We start from the raw sequence: 17,897 nt of genomic DNA, 5'->3' as shown, positions 1-17,897 counted from the left end.
ACTTTCTTGGCTCCCAAACCTCTGGGATATTGTACAGGGTTTTCCAGATTGGAAAAACCAAAGTAAGTTTTGTTTTTTTGTTTTTTTAAAGCTATTTATTTATTTATTTATTTGTCTATTTTAATTTTGGCTTTTGTTTTATCAAGGAAGCTTTTTTTTTGTTTTGTTTTTTGTTTTTTTTTTTTTTTTGGCTGGCTCATGGCCTGAGCTGCACGACGTGGGTCTTCTGAGAGTCTCCATTCTTCCTGGGTTTCCTGCCCATCCTTCCAACTGCTCCCGGGGCTGTTAATGTTTCTGGAGCGCTGGGGCTGGGCTGCCATTGGGAACATCCAGCATGGCAAGCTGGAGATGATGAGGGCGACGTGTTGTGACTCCGGCTGTAAGAGGAACCGTCCTCTGGTGTGGTTCTCCCACAGCTCGTGTACCAGGATGTGGCTGAAAATGGGGAGGGACCAGGAGAGACCCCTGATGGCCAGAATCTCTGTCGCCTTAGGAAAGAAACAGTCAGAATTAACTCGAGACCCGTTTACTCGCTGTTTGCACCTAGTCTTAGCCGGCCAGTCTAGCTGGTTTCTCACGCTATAGCTGATTACCGGCAGCTGATTAGAAGCGGCCCTCCACGGATGGTTGACGCAGAGACTCCCACAGGAGGAAGTCACAGCTCCCTACCCAATGGCGAAAAAGGCTAAGCAACAGATACAAAGGCTCAGAACCCTCCCTGATGGGGGTGAAAGGGGCTGCACCTGCCCCTTGTGACCTGAAGCTCATGAGGAAGGTGTTGAAGGATCAAGAAACAGTTCCTTGGATCTGTGAGTGACAGTTGTCCAGGAAAGGCCAGGCAGTTTGGCTTCTGTTAGTGGTGTTTTCAGCCACCTGAGCAACCCCAATCAGGTGTGCAGTGAGGTCGGCTCCGTGCCCCCCAGAGCCTGCCCTGCCCAGCCAAGCATCCCCGCGGGCCTGCCCTCTCACAAGGCTGCTGCTGGTCAGACCCACTCTGGGAATAGCCTCAGCCAAGCGGTGTCTTGCCGGTGGGTCTGGAAGTGGAAAGACTTCTGGAACCCACCGTGGTCTCCATTGTAATGTTCTCTGCTGGTGTGCATTTAGGGTGAACAAGGGGTTCCGGGTGTGTCAGGAGAGACTGGATTCCAAGGAGACAAGGTAATTGCAGCGGATTTTCTCCCCAGCCCTGCTTTTCTCTGGTCCCGGCTTCCTTCTCAGGGTCTCTTGTGGGCCAGGTCCCCCCCAAAAGATGGCTTCCTTTCACATAACTCTATCTTCTCCAGCTGCAGTCCGCCATCACCATCTCTTCCATGGCCTTGACAGCCTCCTGACTCACGGTCAGGTTCCCCATCCCTTCTCTCCCAGTCTGTCTTCCTCACTGACATAAAGCTCTGCTCTGTGCTCACAGACCATCCGTGGCTCCCTCCTGCCAAATCCTGGCTCCTCATCCCTGCGCGCAGGACCCCAGTGAGCGAGGCCCTCGGACCTGTTCCTGCCCCTCATCCTTATAGCCCCCCGTGCTCCCCCAAAGGGCCCTCTGCCCCCACACACTGCTGTCTTGTCTGGCACACTGTCCACTCAGCCTCTGCACGGCCCCATTCTTTAGAACCCTGCTCAGATGCCGTTTCCTCCACCTGCTTGGACGGTGGCCACTTTCCTCTCCACGTGCCCCGAGCAGCCCATCCGTCTGTCATCGGAGGCAGCACCTGGTTGATGGGGACTTGTGCTCAGCCCCATGCCAGCCAGTTAGCTCCCCAAGGGTATTGCCCCAGACAGCCCTGGCAGAGCTTAGCTTGGAGTCCTACACAGAACAGTGAGCATTTAGGACATGTTTGAGTAAGTGAGTGAGTAACCGGCCTTCCTGACTGATGGGTGAACTGAGGCAGCTTGCCGAGGCCGGCTCCTCTTTGCCTGTGTCCGGCACCATGTGGCCACATCTGGACCTCACCCAGCCAGTCAACAAGGCCCAGATGTTGGCCCACTCTCCCTCTTCCTCTTTCCTCCCTCCTGGCTGGCCTGTCCTGACCCATCCTCGGTGTCTCCAGACTGTGAGCCATGCGGGCCCCGGCTGCTTCCCCCGCTGGGCCCCCGTCTCCAGAATTCCTCAGGCATAAATCGCACTGCGGAGCTTCCTTGGAGCCCCCCGGGGTCCCAGGTTCCAGGATGACTTGGTGAGGATAGGGCCTGCTATATCACCTTTGCACCCCTGACACCCAACCCACAGGGGTGCCCCGCTGAAGATTGGAGGCAGGGAAAGTGAAGGGGAAGCTCATCTCCCCCAAAAAAGGGTGTGTTCTCCAGGCCCCGGGGGGCAAGGACAACTGAGCAGCTGTTCCCCTGGCCATTTTCACACCTTACTCACCCCAGCCTGCTCTTGGTCTTTTCCAGGGGAGCCAAGGATTGCCGGGGTTCCCAGGAGCACGGGGGAAGCCGGGGCCTCTGGTAAGTACCTTTGGCTCTGACTCCCCCAAACCTTGCGCTCTGCAGTCATGAATGTGGCCAGGGACATGGTCACGTCCTGGACCGCATTTCCTCCTGCAGCCACCTTGGGAGCCAGGCAGAGCAGGACAGGAATGAGATTCACCCATTTTACAGAGGAGGACACTGAGGCCCAGAGGGGCAGGAACTCACCCAGCATCAGAGACAGGCCTGGGTCACTGTCAGAGTTCTGGGGAGAATCAGAATCTGGGGCTCCCAAAGCCCTGAAAACAGCAGTGGCATTGATAATACGAATTTCCGGAATGCGGCTGTGTGTCAGCTCCCTGCTCTACCATATACTTCTTTGAAGGCTGCCAACCACCCCGAGGGCTAGAGTGTTATTATCTCTCGCATCTTACAGATGGAGACACTGAGCTTCTACCAGATGAAGCGTCTTGCCCGAGGATCCATGGCTCTAAGTGTAGGAGGCAGGCTTCGAACAGTAGCTCCTAGTTATCTAGGGAGATCTCATTCATATGCCTCTGAGGTTTTCAGCCCCCCACAGCCGGGAGCTAATACAAAGCCCTCCCTTACCCGTGCCTCCCCTGCCATCTTTCTCTTCCCCAGGGCAAAGTTGGAGACAAGGGATCCCTTGGGTTTCCTGGGCCTCCTGGACCCGAGGTACGTGAGGCCATATTTCTGTGTCTGGCTACAATCGGGGCTGGGGGTTGTCCTTGGGAAACCAAGATCCAGAGATTGGGAGGAGGGGGTACTTACCTTGGGGCCAAGAATAGAAATTCCAAGATCAGTGATCTTTCCTTTTCTGCCTCTTTGCCCCTGGTGACTTTCAGTGGCAGTGGGACAGAAGCTGGCCTCGGAGACCCTCCCTAACTTTGTGGTCACCTTTATAGCTTCCAGAAAAAACATCAGGAAGCCCTCTGAACTCGGGCCTGCACCCTTAAGAGGAGCTCCTGTTTCTCCAGCCTGAGCTCTGGAACTTTTCCAAACACCCACACTCCCCCTGGAAAAAGTTCAGGGCTCAGAGTTCCAAGGAACGGGAAGCAAGAGGCAGACATGAAAATTCTGGTGTTTGAATGGAGAATGAGAAGTCATGAAGGATGATTTAGCAATTAGTAGAACTTGACTGAGAGCTTCTGATGCACGGGAGAGTGAGCACAGGTCTGCTGTCTGGTGGCTAACGTGCAGACTTCACGTAGGCGTGACGGTGTGAGGCAGCTGGTTGAGCTCTTCCTCCCTGCCCCTCCAAGGGGGACCATCTTTGGAACATGGGGTGGTCCTGCCAGGGCTGCCAATTGCCCAGGATCCTCGGTACCCAGGCTTTCTGGCCAACCCCAGCCAGCCCCCATTGTGTACGCACATGTACACATGTGCCTCCCCATCTTCCACAAGATCTCAGAGACAAAAGTCTCAGTCTGCTGGGTTCTCCAGACCTTTCCAAAGATCACTCCTGGTATCACCCAGATAGATGAGGGATAGTTTCCTGCAAGCTCCAAGTTCTGACTTCACGCTGTGTTGACTTTGGCCGTGGCACAGTCCTATCTTTAGACGAATGCAGTTGGCCCCTCTTCCACGACCTCGATTCCTTCCCCTGGCCGCTGTGGAAAAAGAGTTTTCTAACAGCCCGGGTTTCCCAGCAGTCTGGCCACCAGGCGGGGGGTGGGGGGGACGTGTGCTGCCTTACGTTTATCAGGCACCCCCTCGTTCGGCAGGCTGTGTCGTAGGTTGGGGACGAGAACACGTTGACATGCAGCTACAACCACATGAGGGAAGTGGTACCGCACTGTGACAGATAAGGAAACCGAGTCACAGCGCCATGAAGTGACTTCCTCAGGGTCACTGCTGCTGGTAGCAGATAAGCTCTGCCTTGGTTCTCTCCTGGGTCCCTGGACAGATCCGGGGTCTGCGTCTCCCACCTTTGGGTTCTGTCTGGATTGGCTAACTCTGTGTCCAGAAGATGGACTTGCTCCGCTGAAGACAGAAGCTGAAGAGCACGTCAGCATCAGCACCTTCTTGGGTCTCTGCTCCTTCTGAGACCATGCCCTCCCTAGGATGGGGGGTGAGAGAGGTGGGTGGTGGTGTGGTTCCTGCTCTGCATCCTTTTGGATGCGGAGTCCCTTTGGATGCGGATTTTTGCTGAGTGCTCACCAGGTGCCGGAAGCCAAACTAAGCCCTTTGCTTGCATTCTTCCCTTCAAGCCTCAGAAGAGCCCTGTAAGGTGATGTGGTCACCATTTTGCAGATGAGCAAACCAAGGCCCAGAGATGCTCGGGAACCTGCCCGGGGTCACACAGTGATTCGATGGCAGAGCAGGACTTTGAGGCTCTTGATTTGAAGAAAAAAGATGTGGTAGCTTTGGCTTTCTCTATTAGCTCAAAATTCAGACCCATTCTTGCCGTTGCTAGTAAGAAGGGTGAGAGGATGTTTGAGCTGGAATTGAATGGGAATCACCAAAAAGGAAGGGAAAACGCCGCTTATGGAGGCAACGTGGGAGGAGGCATTTTGGTCTCAGGGATTCATATAAGATTTCGGTTTAAGGGAGTAGCGGGGCTGCCCTAAAAGTGACTGTAGGACTGGGATGAATTACCAGAGGTATTGCACCTACAACAAGGAAGGGGATGTTCCCATGCTGTCCTCTGCTTGTCTGTTCACACCCAGAGACACACTGGCATCCTAGTGACTGCCAATAGTGGAAGCTGACTGACTGGAGGTGGCAAGACTGAGGGGCCCTGGGCCCCAGAATGGGAACCATTGAAGGGACAGCAAAGGGCAGGCCTCTGGGGAGGGGAAAACTGGTCTCCAAATTGTGCAGAGACCATTGTGGAAAGAACGACTCCTACCCCCCATGCTTTGTACAGTCCTATGGGGCAGCACGAGGTTGTCAAGGGGAAAGGGAGGGGGCTCTGCTCCATGTCACGAAGAAGCCTCCAGTGCGTGGCCAGCCATCGGGGACAGGCTTGGTCTGGGAGCAGTGAGCCCTCCTTGGTGGTATGGGGCAGAGTCTACACACCAGGCCGGGATACAGGGGGTGTTTCAGCTTTGGAGAGGAGGAGCCGAGCTTAGTTAGACTAGCGTTTCCCAAGCCCGTCGAAGTTGTAGCAAACCCAGAACAGCATCGTGTCTGTAGGCACACTGCAATCAAAGGCGACCATTTCTCGGAGCAGAGGAGGGCTGGCTTTGGGTCTCCAGCAGCAGCAGACCCGGGACGCGGGGAATTCTGGGTCACACAATCTTGTGTGTACTGTGTACTTGTTCCAATATTAAGTATTTTCTTTTTCCTTTTTTTTTAGTTTTTTTTAAAAAAGATTTTATTTATTTATTTGACAGACAGAGATCACAAGTAGGCAGAGAGGCAGGCAGAGAGAGAGGAAGGGAAGTAGGCTTCCTGCTGAGCAGGGAGCCCAACATGGGGCTCAATCCCAGGACCCTGGGATCATGACCTGAGCCAAAGGCAGAGGCTTTAACCCACCGAGCCACCCAGATGCCCCCCAATATTAAGTATTTTCTTGCATTATCTCATTTAATGTTCTCAGCAACTCTCCGAGATGTACAGGCTCTTACCCAGGTCCCTGTTCTAGAACAGAGAACTGCAGGGTCCGGGTGGTTAATGTACCTGCCCAGGGTTCCATCCGAAGCAGGAAGGGACAGAAACCTGGATTGGTCTCCCTACAAGACCGACGCTCTTAGCACTTCCCTTCACCTGTGGGTGACCACTGTTCTCTGCTTCCCCTCAGGGATTCCCCGGAGACATTGGCCCCCCTGGGGACAATGGCCCAGAAGGCACGAAGGTGAGTCCCTGCTCTGTGGAAACCACGGACCTCTGGGGCTGGCTGCCTGGCTTGGAATTGTTGGGGGTCTTGCCAGCCTCTGATGGTTGTGGAGGTGCTGTCTCTGAGATCTCTTTCTGTTCCCTTCTCACCAGGGTAAGCCTGGAGCTCGAGGCGTGCCGGGACCCCGTGGGCAGCTGGGGCCCGAGGTGAGACCATCTGGCCCTGTGTCCCCTGCCTGTCCCCTGCAGCCCCACTGGTTCCATCCTGGGTCCTGGAGGCTTCTGCTGGGGGCCAGGGCTCTTCGGCCCGGACAGCTCCCCCGGGCTGCCTCCGGCTCGCCCTTCTGCTCATCCTTTTTGGCTCTACCCCGTGACCTTGCTAAGGTCTTTCTCTGGCCTGGCCTGGCTGGCAGGTGACTGTCTGCCACCACTGCATCCCCATGGCCTGGGGCTTTTCTCTCTGGAGGCCACTGTGGCTGCTCCTGTCTGTAGCATAGCTTCCTGGGGTGTGGGTGTGGGAGAGTAGATGGCGAGGCCCTGAGACTCAGGGTGAGGACATGTGGTGGGTCGCATGGTTAGGGGCAGGCAGGGTCGGGATTCAAATCCAGGTCTGCTTGAGCCCGGCGCCCATGACAAAGACCCTGTGCCAGTAAGTCTGTGCTCCTGGGAGCTGCCCCGGGGGGCATCCCGGAGAAGGACCCAACTGGCAGAGCTAAGAAGTGGCAGATGGACATTGGCTCATTTCTTCATTCATGCCGAAGGGGATCGAGAAGTTCTCTGTGGGCCCGTTGGGCACCCCACGGGCTGGCACTGGGTTTTGCCTATGCCTGAGGCCCCCCACCACCCTTCTCAGCTCAGACCCCAAGGCCCCCGTGACACATAGACAGCCCCGGCTGAAAGCCCAGGAGGGCTGGCCTCACCACAACCACAGGCAGGCATCCAGCGGACACAGATCCCTTTGCAGGCTGGTCCTGGGTCTGGCGGGGTCCCAGCCCTGGCTCTGCGAGTGGCCACGTGGGGCTGCTTTCCTGGAAGCTGGGATGGGGGATGGCCCCCAAGGGGGGCCTCTGGGTTAGGCCTGGAGTGCCAGAGGGGCTGGTTTGGAGGCTGTCCTGGCCTGCGGGAGGGCCCAGAGTGGGAAGGGAGGGAGGGGCAAGGAGGGAGGGACGGCGCCAGCCACGTGCCTCTGTCTACACCCACGTTACCACCCGAGAGCCTGCCACTTGCTCACGTGCCCGTGGATTCATTCATCCACCCCTGCATTCATTTACTTCTCCCTCTCCCCACTCTCTCATGCCCCTCGGCCCCATCTGCAGTCCCCACACACCCTTCCTGAATGATGTTTGTGACAGAGGAGGGGTGGGGCCTCACCACTGTCCTCTAGGAACTCCACATAGGCTATTGGTCATACTTTAGGACTGTCCTCTCTGTTGGCACCATTTTACAGATGGGGAAACTGAGGCATGAGGAGGTTAAGGTCTGTCACTGAATCAAATCAATGGTGGAACTTAGAATAGAGTTTGTATCTTTGAGCTGCCGTCGAGGCTCTGTACCCACAGCATATGATAGGGTTTGACCTCCTGCCCAGCCCTGCCACGAACCCCGTGCCTGTCACATTCAGACGGCACTGGGAGCCCCCTTCACATGGAAGTCCCTGTATGGCCTGGGTGGGGGCCTGGAATGGGGAGACCAGGCATACCATTTCTCTTGGTCCAGGAGGGCTCTCCTCTGTCCACCCCTTTCCCTCCTTACAGGTCAAGTTCTCCGAGACCCTCACTGGATTAATTTCTCCTTTTTCCTCTCCCACCTCTAGGGAGATGAGGGACCCATGGGGCCTCCTGGGGCCCCCGGCTTGGAGGTAAGTGTCACTGGCCCCGGGGAGGTGGGATTTGTCTTTCCTGAGCCCACAGTGTGCAGATAGGCAACACACGGGGGGCGCTCTGCCGAGAAGTCATCGCAAGAGCTTTGGGCCAGCCAGAGACGGGACTAGAACAGACACAAAGGACAAGAGACAAGAGGCGGGAAACCGACTGGCTGTGTCAGCCCTGTGGCCGTGTGCTGGGCTTTGCACCAGCTTTCATGCATTTGATTCTCCATGAGAACACCATTGCTGGTCTTATTTTCACCCGTGGCCATCAGGATCAAAGAGCAAGGGGTTTAGCCCAGCGTCTCAAGCCCAGAACTTCACCTGGCATCCTCCCCACTGCTCTGCTCCAAGTGGCCTTCCACGAGGCCCATGCCAGGGAGGGCGTAAACCAGAAGTGCACGAATGTTTTGGTCTTGAGGCCTCTTTACCTTCTTAAAAAAAAAATGATTGTGGACCCAAACTTCTTTTCTTTGTGTGGGTTCCCTCCATGGATATTAGTGATTAAAACTGAAAACTTTTAAATATATTTATTAATTCATTTGAGATAATAATAAGCCCATTTCATGGTCACAAAATAATAGTTTGACAACAAAACAACACAAAACAAGCAACCGGCTATATTTTCCCAAAGCAAAATAATCTAATGAAAAGAGTGGCATTGTTTTACCGTTTTTGCAAATCTCTTTAATGTCTGGTTTAATAGAAGTCAGCTGGATTCTCCCATCTGCTTCTGCTTTCAATCTGTTGACGGTACCACATGTCATGTAGCCTCTGGAAAACTCCGCGTACACTCACGAGAATGAGAGAGACACAGGCAAACAACGTCTTAGCATCATTGTGAACCTAGTTCTGAAGTCATGCATCTCCTGGGAGGGCTCCAGGGATCACAGGGGTCCCCAGGCCACACTTTGAAGACTGCTGGCATAAACTCTCCATTCTCCCGGGACCCTGTATCTTCTGTCCAGTTCCTTCCTCTTCCTCATTCCTTGAAAGCAGGTTTCAACATCCCCATTTACAAAACAGGACTGGCCTGGGAGGGGAGACTTCCCCCCTTGAGGTCACACAGCTGCCAGACCTCACCCCTACCCCCCTCCCCTGCATCTCCAGACCAGCTGGATGCTGGTCTCCAGACCCCAGTGATGCTGCACCCCCCTCCTCCACCTAGTCCCCCCTCACTCACCTCTCTCTGTTGCAGGGCCAACCTGGCAGGAAGGGGTTTCCTGGCCGGCCCGGCCCGGATGGCATGAAGGTGAGGGGCCCTGGAAGTGACTGGGCTTTGAGGGCAGGCATGTGTGGAACAACTGGGGAAGAGAAGAAGAGGGGAACCAGGAAATAAGGGCCCCAGTTGGAACCCGCATCCCAGGGACAGCTGTGGAAAGGCGGTCAACGGTCCCCATTTATCACAACATATTGGTAATAGGACAAAATGAACAAGAACCTCAAAATCCAACAGCGGGGTAGAGTTCAAGTAACGGGTTGCCACCAAAGACAGCGAAGCGGACGAGTTCATGAGACGGGAAAATGCCCGTGTGTGTGGGAGTGGTGCTGTGGCAGTATTCGGAAGCAGGTTCCAGAAGGAGCCTGTTGTGGGGGCCCGTTGCACGGTGGTCCTGCGTGCTCGGAGCAGAGGCTGCAGTGAGGGTGGGGGCTCTCTCCAGGTGGTGGGAACAGAGGACAAGCCTGTTCTCTCTTGTGGGCCTCTAGCTTTTCCCCATGATGTGCAGTCAATATGTATTACTTTTGGTAACAGTTTTGTTTTATTTTATTTTTATTAAAGATTTATTTATTTAGTTAGTTATTTGACAGACATCACAAGTAGGCAGAGAGGCAGGCAGAGAGAGAGAGAGAGGAAAAAGCAGGCTCCCCGCTGAGCAGAGAGCCCGATGTGGGGCTCTATCCCAGGATCCCAGGACCACGACCCAAGCCAAAGGCAGAGGCTTTAACCCACTGAGCCACCCAGGCACCCTAAGTTTTTTTTTGTTTTTTTTTTTTAACGTATCAAAAAAGACCTGGCCTGGGTGGGAGAGTGATGGTCCTTGGCACATGGGCACATGACCACTAACCTCGCTTGGTGGTTTTCCAAGGGCTCCTCTCGCGGGTTGGATTTTCTGACCCATCCTGGACAGAGTGTTGGGCCACGTGTACCTCTGGGCAGACACGCGACGCTGAGGGCAGAGCCAGGGTAGCCCAGGACATCCACGTCCCCCTCCGCTCAGCAGACATGGCCCGTGTGTCTGTCTGGCCCCACTGGTTCTCATGAGCGGGAGGTCTGGGGGAGGCGCCGGAGGGACGACTGGGAGGCTCGGACCCTGATTGCGGTGAGCCGTGTCCATCTGGGATCCCAGCTCCTGACTAGTTTGGCTCGCTTAGCCCTTGTCCTGCCCCCTGAGGTCTCGGTCTTACTCCCTCAGATACCAGCTGGGTTTCTGTGGTGAGAGCGGTGACATAGTCTGGGTGGATTTTTCCCACAGGGCTGCTCGCCTCTCCAGCGCACGCTGTGGGGAGACCAGAGTGGCTGTGGCTGCCTACAGGACAGGAGCCACCCCGGCATGGGATAAAGCCGGCAGACAAGGCTATACATGAGGCCACCAAGCCTGAGAGCTGGAAATAGCCTATGAGACAAATGAGTCTGATTTCCTTTATTTATAGCTGGGTAGGCTGAGCCCGGGACAAGGCTCACTAGTCATTCTGTGAGCTGGTGGCAGAGGTCTGGTGGCTTAGGGTCTAGGATCTAGGTGCCCTGACTCCCTGGCTCCTGATCTTCCTGTGGTGGGGCAGCCTCATCCAGTAGAAATGGGGATTTCAGATTTCAATCAGTCAGACCAAAGTTCCAAGTCTAGCCCTGCCTCTAGCTTGCTGTGTGGCCCTGAGCAGATCACCTTGCCTCTCTGGGCTTTAATTACCACCTCCACAAAATGCAGTGGGTTGATGAATAGCCCAAATGAGATACAGACCCGAAGGTACCAAGTCATCTGCCAAGGGCCACTCAGAGGGAATGGGCGGCTAGGGCCATATCTGGGGCCAGAGGTTCTGTCCAAGTGTCCCATCGTTTCTGCCATTTGTTTGGGGTCTACAAGGTTAGACTCTGGAATTGAAGTTCCTGTCCTTCCCTAATTCTGGGGACGAAGGCCAGTCACCTGGGGTGTTCTCTGGGAGGGGGCGAGACTCCCATCACTCATCCCAAGTGATACTCCTCTGTCCTTTGCAGGGGGAGCCAGGCGACCCTGGACGGCCAGGGCCTGTGGGTGAGCAGGTAAGTCAGTACCGGTCTCTGAACATGAAGACTCTTTATCGAACGCTGACTCTGTGCCAAGCCCTTCAGTAAAACGTTCCGCACACATCCCCAATATCCGTTCCCATACTAGCTCCTGGGCCCAGTGAGCTTGTCTCTCCCTTTCACTGAGATGGTCACTGACTCTCAGGGAGGTGAAGTCACTGAATGAGAACGCCGTGAATCATAGTCCCATGGCCTGCCTCTGTGGATGTTTTTGGAGCATTTGCCCAAAGGGATGACATGACTTTGCTCCCAGAACATTACAGCTGGAAGAGCCTTCAAGAACCACCGGCCGTGCTCCAACTAACTACAGATAGGGAAGCTGAAGACCAGAGAAGCATAACCACCTGGCAGGGGCTCTTGGTTCGGGCCATCCTAACTTACGAGGAAAGTGAAATTCAAACCAGTGGTTCCAGCTAGCTGGGAAGTCAGGCCAAGGTCTGAAGAGGAGAGGAGGTTGCAAGTCGTCATTAAAAAGAAGGTTCGAGAGTCACGACCTTCATTATTGAGGCCCAGGGTCCTCGGTGCCACCGAGAAGCAGTTGTGTGTGCTGTGGAGGGGGAGGGACAGATAGCCAGGCACCACCTGAAAGCTTGACCTCTGGGCTTGGAGGTCAGGGTGAAAGGTAGCAATCTTCTCCCCTCCCTTAAAGAAGCTCCCCTGAACCCTGCAAGGGGCTGCCCCATGCTGGAGGGGGGAACAGCATTGGGGACCCTGAAGAATCTGCCTCAGCTGAGAAACGCCATCAATGGCGTGAGAGTCGTGCACGACGGGCTTCCTCACCAGGCTGGCAACATCTGTTGGGGGGAAGAAAGGAATTAAAACAGGGGGTGGACTGGATTTTTGAAACCTTTCCAGTGTCATTCAAGCGCATTCTGTGGGAAGCCCGGGAGTTTGGAAGAGCTTTCACGGCCTGGATATATTTCCTGATTGGAAAAAAAAAAGGCCATGCGACCAACAAATTTAATTTCATAGTTATGCTGATGGTAAGGGCCCTCGGGACACAGAGCCTCAGAGTCCTAGAATGCCGGGACACGAAGGGTCCTTGCACAGCGCTGTGTCCCAGGCAGGCTGGCGAAGCTCACGGACCCCTTCTCAGAATAGAGTTTGAAATGCATAAAATGCACAGTGGAGTATTACAAAGGAAATCGATTATTTGGAAATACAATGAGGAAAGTATGCTAAATGTGATCTATTCCTAGATAGCTCCTTTATTAATGCATTAAATAATGAGATCCAGGAGCAGGTTCAATAACGACCTCACTTTTGAAGCAGTGACAAGCCTTAGTGACGCATTTTGAAATCTGTGCGACAGTGGTTGTCATGTGATGTGTAAATATCTGGGACAGTAACAGGTACCGTGGGGTTGTCGTCTACTCTCAGATGTGAGGGAAATGGTAAATTTCAGAGGACAGTGAAAATAAGTTGTGATTTTTTTTTTTTTTTTTTTGCCTCTTCAAGTTCAGGGACCCCCTGATTCTATCCACGGGGTCTTCCAGAAACCCCAGGTTAGGACCGCTGTACCCTAGCCCACATCGGCACTCTGATTAGCAAGGGTGACTGAGTGAGGCAGTGGCAAAGCTGAGGCCAAGAGGAGCGGCCACCAGGCCCCGGGGCATCTGCAGGCCCGCCTGGTCAGCAGAGCCCCCAGCCTGAGCCCCGTGGCTGCCCATGGGCATGCAGGGATGGCATGTCAGCTATGCCCTTGGCTCCCTTCCCATGTGGGAAGGGGCAGGCGTCTCTTATTCACGGCAGAATCAGAGGGTCCCCAAGAGAGGTTATAAGGTCCTCCCTCGGATGGATGACAGTATTGACTCCACTGATTGGACCATTGGGTACCAGGCCCCAGTACCTGCCTTCGCTTTCCGCGGCAACCCTGGGGTGGTCGTTAGTCTCCCCATTTCACAGATGAGGAAAGGAAGGCTCTGGGAAGTTAGGTCACTTGGCAGGATCTCCCAGACAGCAACACAAGTGTCAGGGCCAAGGTTGAGCATAGCGCCGCTGGGTTCCCAAGATCTGCCTTGGAGGGACTGGAAAATCCTTGCCATTTTGTGACAGCTAGGGAGCGCGCTGAGGGCTTGCCCGCGGGCCCTGTCCTCGGTGCTGGGATACAGAGATGATCGCAGGCTTGGGCTCTTGCCTGGAAGCAGCTCTCTCTGTCCAGGGGGAGGCTGGGCGTGCAAACCCTTACCCCGGAGAGGCCGATTCTCGCGGAGGACCCATAGCTCTCTTGTTCCCATGCACCCCCAGTGCCGGGCGGAACGGCACACGAGGAAAGGGAAGGAGGAAGGAGAAGAGGAGACATAAGCAGACAACAGTCGTGTATCTGTAGACGGCGTGAGGACCAGGGCAGCCCCCTGCCCCAAATTGGGGACTCGGACCTGCCTGTGTGGTACCCATTGGAGGTGACAGAGCTGCCCCCTCCCCCGTGTCCCCATGCTGGCTTAAGGGGAGCCAGCCAGGCCTGCAGCAGTCAGAGCTGCTCCCCCCCCCCGCCCCCGCCCGCAACTCCCCTGGCCAGGTGCAAGCCCTGGGCCTCCAGGGCTGGCTTCCTGGCCAGCCTCATCTCCACCCGGAGGACGGTCCAGCCAGGATCTTCTGGGACAGCGCCCCATGGGTGTTCTGGGGGCTGGGGTGGGGAAATGGGGCACTTGCTGTATGGCCCTTATTCATTAAGGTCCTGTTTGGCTTCTTGTTTGAGGTTTATGACCCGCCTGCCTTCCAGGACCCAACAACTCATAAATTTAAAGTAGCTATGAAATTTCTGTTTCTCTGGGCCAGTCGGCCCTGGGGCCTCTTAACAGAGCCGTTTTTATTCCCATTCCTCGGCATCCTCTAAACATCTGAGTGCTCCCTTGTGGGGCGCTCAGGCCTCTGTCGTAACCCTATGCCCTTTTAAAATAAATCGGAAGGAGACGGGGGGGGGCAGCTAACATTCACTGAGTGCTATATGTACCATGCATTATCTTCAAGACTCAGGACGGCCCCCAGGAGAGAGGGAGAGACCTTTCTGGAAAGGGCCGCCCTCTGCAGAGGATGAGGCTCGGAGAGGCTCTGTGACTTGCCCAGGGTCTACACACCCAAAGGCTGAGTGAGGATATCAGAACAAGGGTCAGGTGCGGGGCTTGGCACTCAGCACGCCTCAGCTGTTGTTCCTCACACTGCTGCTGCCTAGAAAATGCTCTAATTGTTTTTTAAAGTAAGTCGTTGCAAAAGTCAAATACTTGGTGATTGTCTGCGACTTACTAGCCATGACCTAATATCTTGTACCTCACCCCCTCTCACCTCATACTTCAACCCTGAAGGGTCTCGGAGCCTGGGGAACCAGGACCTCCACGGTGTGGTGATGGTGTGGGGTTGCTGGTGGTGGTGGGGTGGGAGATGTGTGTACCCTGCTCACGGCCACACGCTGTGGAGGCCCCCAGGTGGAGGGACAGGCGCATGGGCCTTGGAGCCACAGCAGTAAGGCACACACGGTCGTGGCCTGAGCTGCCATTTAAAACTGTCTCCGAGACCCACAGACCTAAGCCTTTGGAAATGGGCGCCACATTTTCACCCTATTGGATGGACAAGTCAGCCAGCTTCCCTGCCTGAGCATGCAACTTGCAAACTTTGACCTGTGTCCCTTCCGTCTCAAGGTCTCATTCCTTTCTGGACCCAGCTGGGGGACCAGGAGCAGATCACATGGGAAATCCCCTCCTCCCTCAGTCTTCCCCGATTCTCCTGAAAACTCTTGGTGGCAACCCCAAGTTCTCCCAAAGCCACTGTTGCGCCCCTGAACTGCATAAGACCCCTCGCCCCCTTGCTCCAGTCTTCCTCAGCAGGGAAGAGCGTGGAGCCTGGACAGGGAACCGTCTGCTTTCCCGAGGGGCTCCTCCAGGCCGTTCGGGCGGGTTCGGGCATGCCTTGTCAGGCCCAGCAAGGCTGGCAGCCGCCTAGAAGAGCCCCTAGAACACAGAGGCCAGTTATCACCCAGTGGAGTTAAAAAGAGCAACCGGAACCACAGTGTGAGTGGGTGTGTGCCCTGCAGAAAGGAGAGGAACCCTTTCACAAGACAGCGTAAAGGCCTCCACTTCCCACGATGGAATCGAGTCTTTTGATGGAAGCTGTTCCACTGTTTCCATCCTGGCGAACGGCTTTGTTTCTCTCTTTGAAGCGGCCCCAGAGCCCTGGAAGATGGGGACAGATTTCTAACAGGCAGGGCTCTTCCCAGCACAGCGTAAGGGCCATCCCTGCACCCCCTGCCCCCCCATAGCCCGTCCCCCAAACCGCCTCCCAGCCTGCTTCTGGCGCAGGAAGAATGTGTAGCCTCCCAGGGATATGCTGGCGGCCGCCCCACCGCTTGGCTCCCAGATCAGAACCATCTGGCGGAGCGAGGGAAGTCAGGACGGTGCCTGGAGAGAGGCGGCTGTCCTCTGTGGCACCCCGCTCCTGCAGGATCCCCAGGCGCGGGGCAGGGGGCGCCGGCCAGGACCCCCAGGGGCTGGGAGACGCCAGCGCGTTGCCTTTCAAACTCGGCACGTCCCCAAATTCACGTGCCTTCCTCTTCTCTCTTGCTTTTTGCGCGTGTTTCTTCTAGGGACTTCTGGGATTCATTGGTCTGGTCGGGGAGCCGGGGATCGTGGGAGAAAAGGTAAGTTAGGTTGTGGAGAATCCATCAGCAAACAGGACTTGTGGTGGAGATTTTAAGAAGAAGGGGCTTGTTGCCCTGGGGATTTTGGCCTTCTCTGCCCTGGCTTCTCCTTACTTCCCTAGCATTGCAGACCCTCAGAGAGCCATGGTCCCCTGTCCCAGCATCCCCTGGGGCTCTGCCCTGCCCTCCTGTCAGCATCATCACGTGCAGCCAGACTCCTGTGTGACAGCCAGCTTACGCATGTGGTCTGAGCCCTCCGGGCTGTGCACTAGAACCACATGGGGTGGGCCACAGAAGGGAGCGGGCATGGCTCTGTAGGCTGCCTTGGGAATCCTCCTTGCAGCTCTGTTTTACAGACCAGAGAACCAAGGCTCCTCCTTTCTGAAGAGCTAAACCACGGGGCTCGCATTAGCTCCCAACCCACAAGCCCCCTGTGGCTTCCAGTTTCCCACCATGGGCCCTGGAGGGGACCTGCTTTCTTTTTAGGGGCTTATCTGATTGGCAAGCTGGCCTTCTGGGGAGCCGATATGCCCACTGGATAGATGGGGAAACTGAGGGCCAGAGAAAGGAAGCCTCTGCGCTAATCGGGCCCCGCCTTCCTTTCCAGGCTCTTCGGGTGCCTTCTTATCACTCCACATCCCAAACCCTTTCTCTTCCTCCTTCTCCTCCACCTTCCCTATTTTCTCCTCTTCCGCTTCTCTTTTGAACTTTTTATTTTGAAGTAGTTACAGAGTCACACGATGTTGCCAAAAACAGTACAGAAAGGTTCCGTGAGCCCTTCACCCTGTGGCCGCGGGCGGTTCCATCCTTGCTCAACTGTAGTGCAACGTCCAATGAACTCTGGCCTTCTTTATTGCTCAAATGTTCTGTGTCCCTCCTCACCTACAAACCATGGCCGTGCCGCCCCCTCCCCCCAGCCAGGTACACGCCTCCTCCTCCCCCGCCCCCTCTCCCTCTGTGCCTGGGTGAGTTAGCCTTCAGCTCTCTGGGGTCCAGCAGGACTTCCCCACCACTCCTCTGCACCTGGAGTGGGGGTCAGATCCCCTGCTGGAGGACCTTGGCACCGAGACCCATGCCCTCACTTACACTTTGGTATCTGTGTTGGTGATTTGTGTCTGTGGTTACAAAACATAGGGCTTCACAAAAACAGAGGCAGGATTCAAATTCGCTTTTCAAGTTCAAATTCAAAGATTGCTTCCTCCAGCGATCTATCTCTTATGGCTACGGCCTCTGCCCCCGTCGGACTGGATGGATTCAGAGGAAAAGAGCTGCATCTCAGATGTTCCAGCATCTCATCCTTGCCTGGGGGCAGCCCACTGCGTGGGATGCCACAGTGGGTGCTGAGGCCTCCCGGGGCTTACTGGGTTCCTGGCTTCTGCGGAGTGACATCCCAGCACCCCTTCCCCTGTTGCTACCCTGGGTGATGTGACTGTAGACTTTGGACAAGCCCCTACCCCTCCCTCTTTGGCCTCTGGAAGGCCTCTGCACTTGCCCCCCCACAGAGCCACCCCCCAGCCATGACCTTCCTGCCTTGCTGTCTCCATCACAGGGTGACCGGGGCATGATGGGGCCCCCAGGCGCACCCGGACCCAAGGGATCAATGGTAAGGAGCAAATGGGTGCTGACTGCCCTCTCCCGTCACAGGGGCAGTGATAGCCCTGTTCTCCTCTGCCTGCTCCCGTATACCCCGAGCATTCAAGAAGACCGGCTCCTCCTCCCTCCAGGAGGCTGGGCTGCTGCCCCTGTGCACTGGGCTAGGGCCGGGGCCGGGGCCAAGCCAGCTGGGGCGGAAGGAGGAAGAGTTACCTGCTTCACCTGACTCCTTCTCTCTCATCTCTCTCTCGGTAGGGTCATCCTGGAACTCCCGGTGCTGTGGGGACCCCCGGAGAGCCTGGACCGCCGGTAAGCAAAGCCTTCAT

At 55.6% G+C, this 17,897-nt stretch overlaps 1 protein-coding gene across 8 annotated transcripts in view; it reads left to right on the top strand.

Annotated features, from left to right (window-relative positions):
• Window positions 1–17,897, top strand: part of COL27A1 (collagen type XXVII alpha 1 chain) — a 132,809-nt gene that overhangs the window by 69,709 nt on the left and 45,203 nt on the right. For 7 of the 8 annotated variants that reach the window (XR_006820699.1, XR_006820700.1, XM_046022078.1 and 4 more), the window contains 11 exons: window positions 1,105–1,158; window positions 2,389–2,442; window positions 3,046–3,099; window positions 6,170–6,223; window positions 6,358–6,411; window positions 8,018–8,062; window positions 9,267–9,320; window positions 11,280–11,324; window positions 15,925–15,978; window positions 17,528–17,581; window positions 17,827–17,880. Coding sequence is in view for 6 of the 8 variants with exons in the window: in XM_046022078.1 (XP_045878034.1) it covers window positions 1,105–1,158; window positions 2,389–2,442; window positions 3,046–3,099; window positions 6,170–6,223; window positions 6,358–6,411; window positions 8,018–8,062; window positions 9,267–9,320; window positions 11,280–11,324; window positions 15,925–15,978; window positions 17,528–17,581; window positions 17,827–17,880 (576 nt within the window). In the remaining 2 variants the exon portion in view is untranslated. The remainder of the gene's footprint in view (window positions 1–1,104; window positions 1,159–2,388; window positions 2,443–3,045; window positions 3,100–6,169; window positions 6,224–6,357; window positions 6,412–8,017; window positions 8,063–9,266; window positions 9,321–11,279; window positions 11,325–15,924; window positions 15,979–17,527; window positions 17,582–17,826; window positions 17,881–17,897) is intronic. The other variant, XM_046022079.1, reaches the window with a different exon arrangement.

This window comes from Meles meles, chromosome 11 (assembly GCF_922984935.1).
Source record: "Meles meles chromosome 11, mMelMel3.1 paternal haplotype, whole genome shotgun sequence".
NCBI lineage: Eukaryota > Metazoa > Chordata > Mammalia > Carnivora > Mustelidae > Meles > Meles meles.
This window is presented reverse-complemented; position numbering and strand designations above follow the sequence as displayed.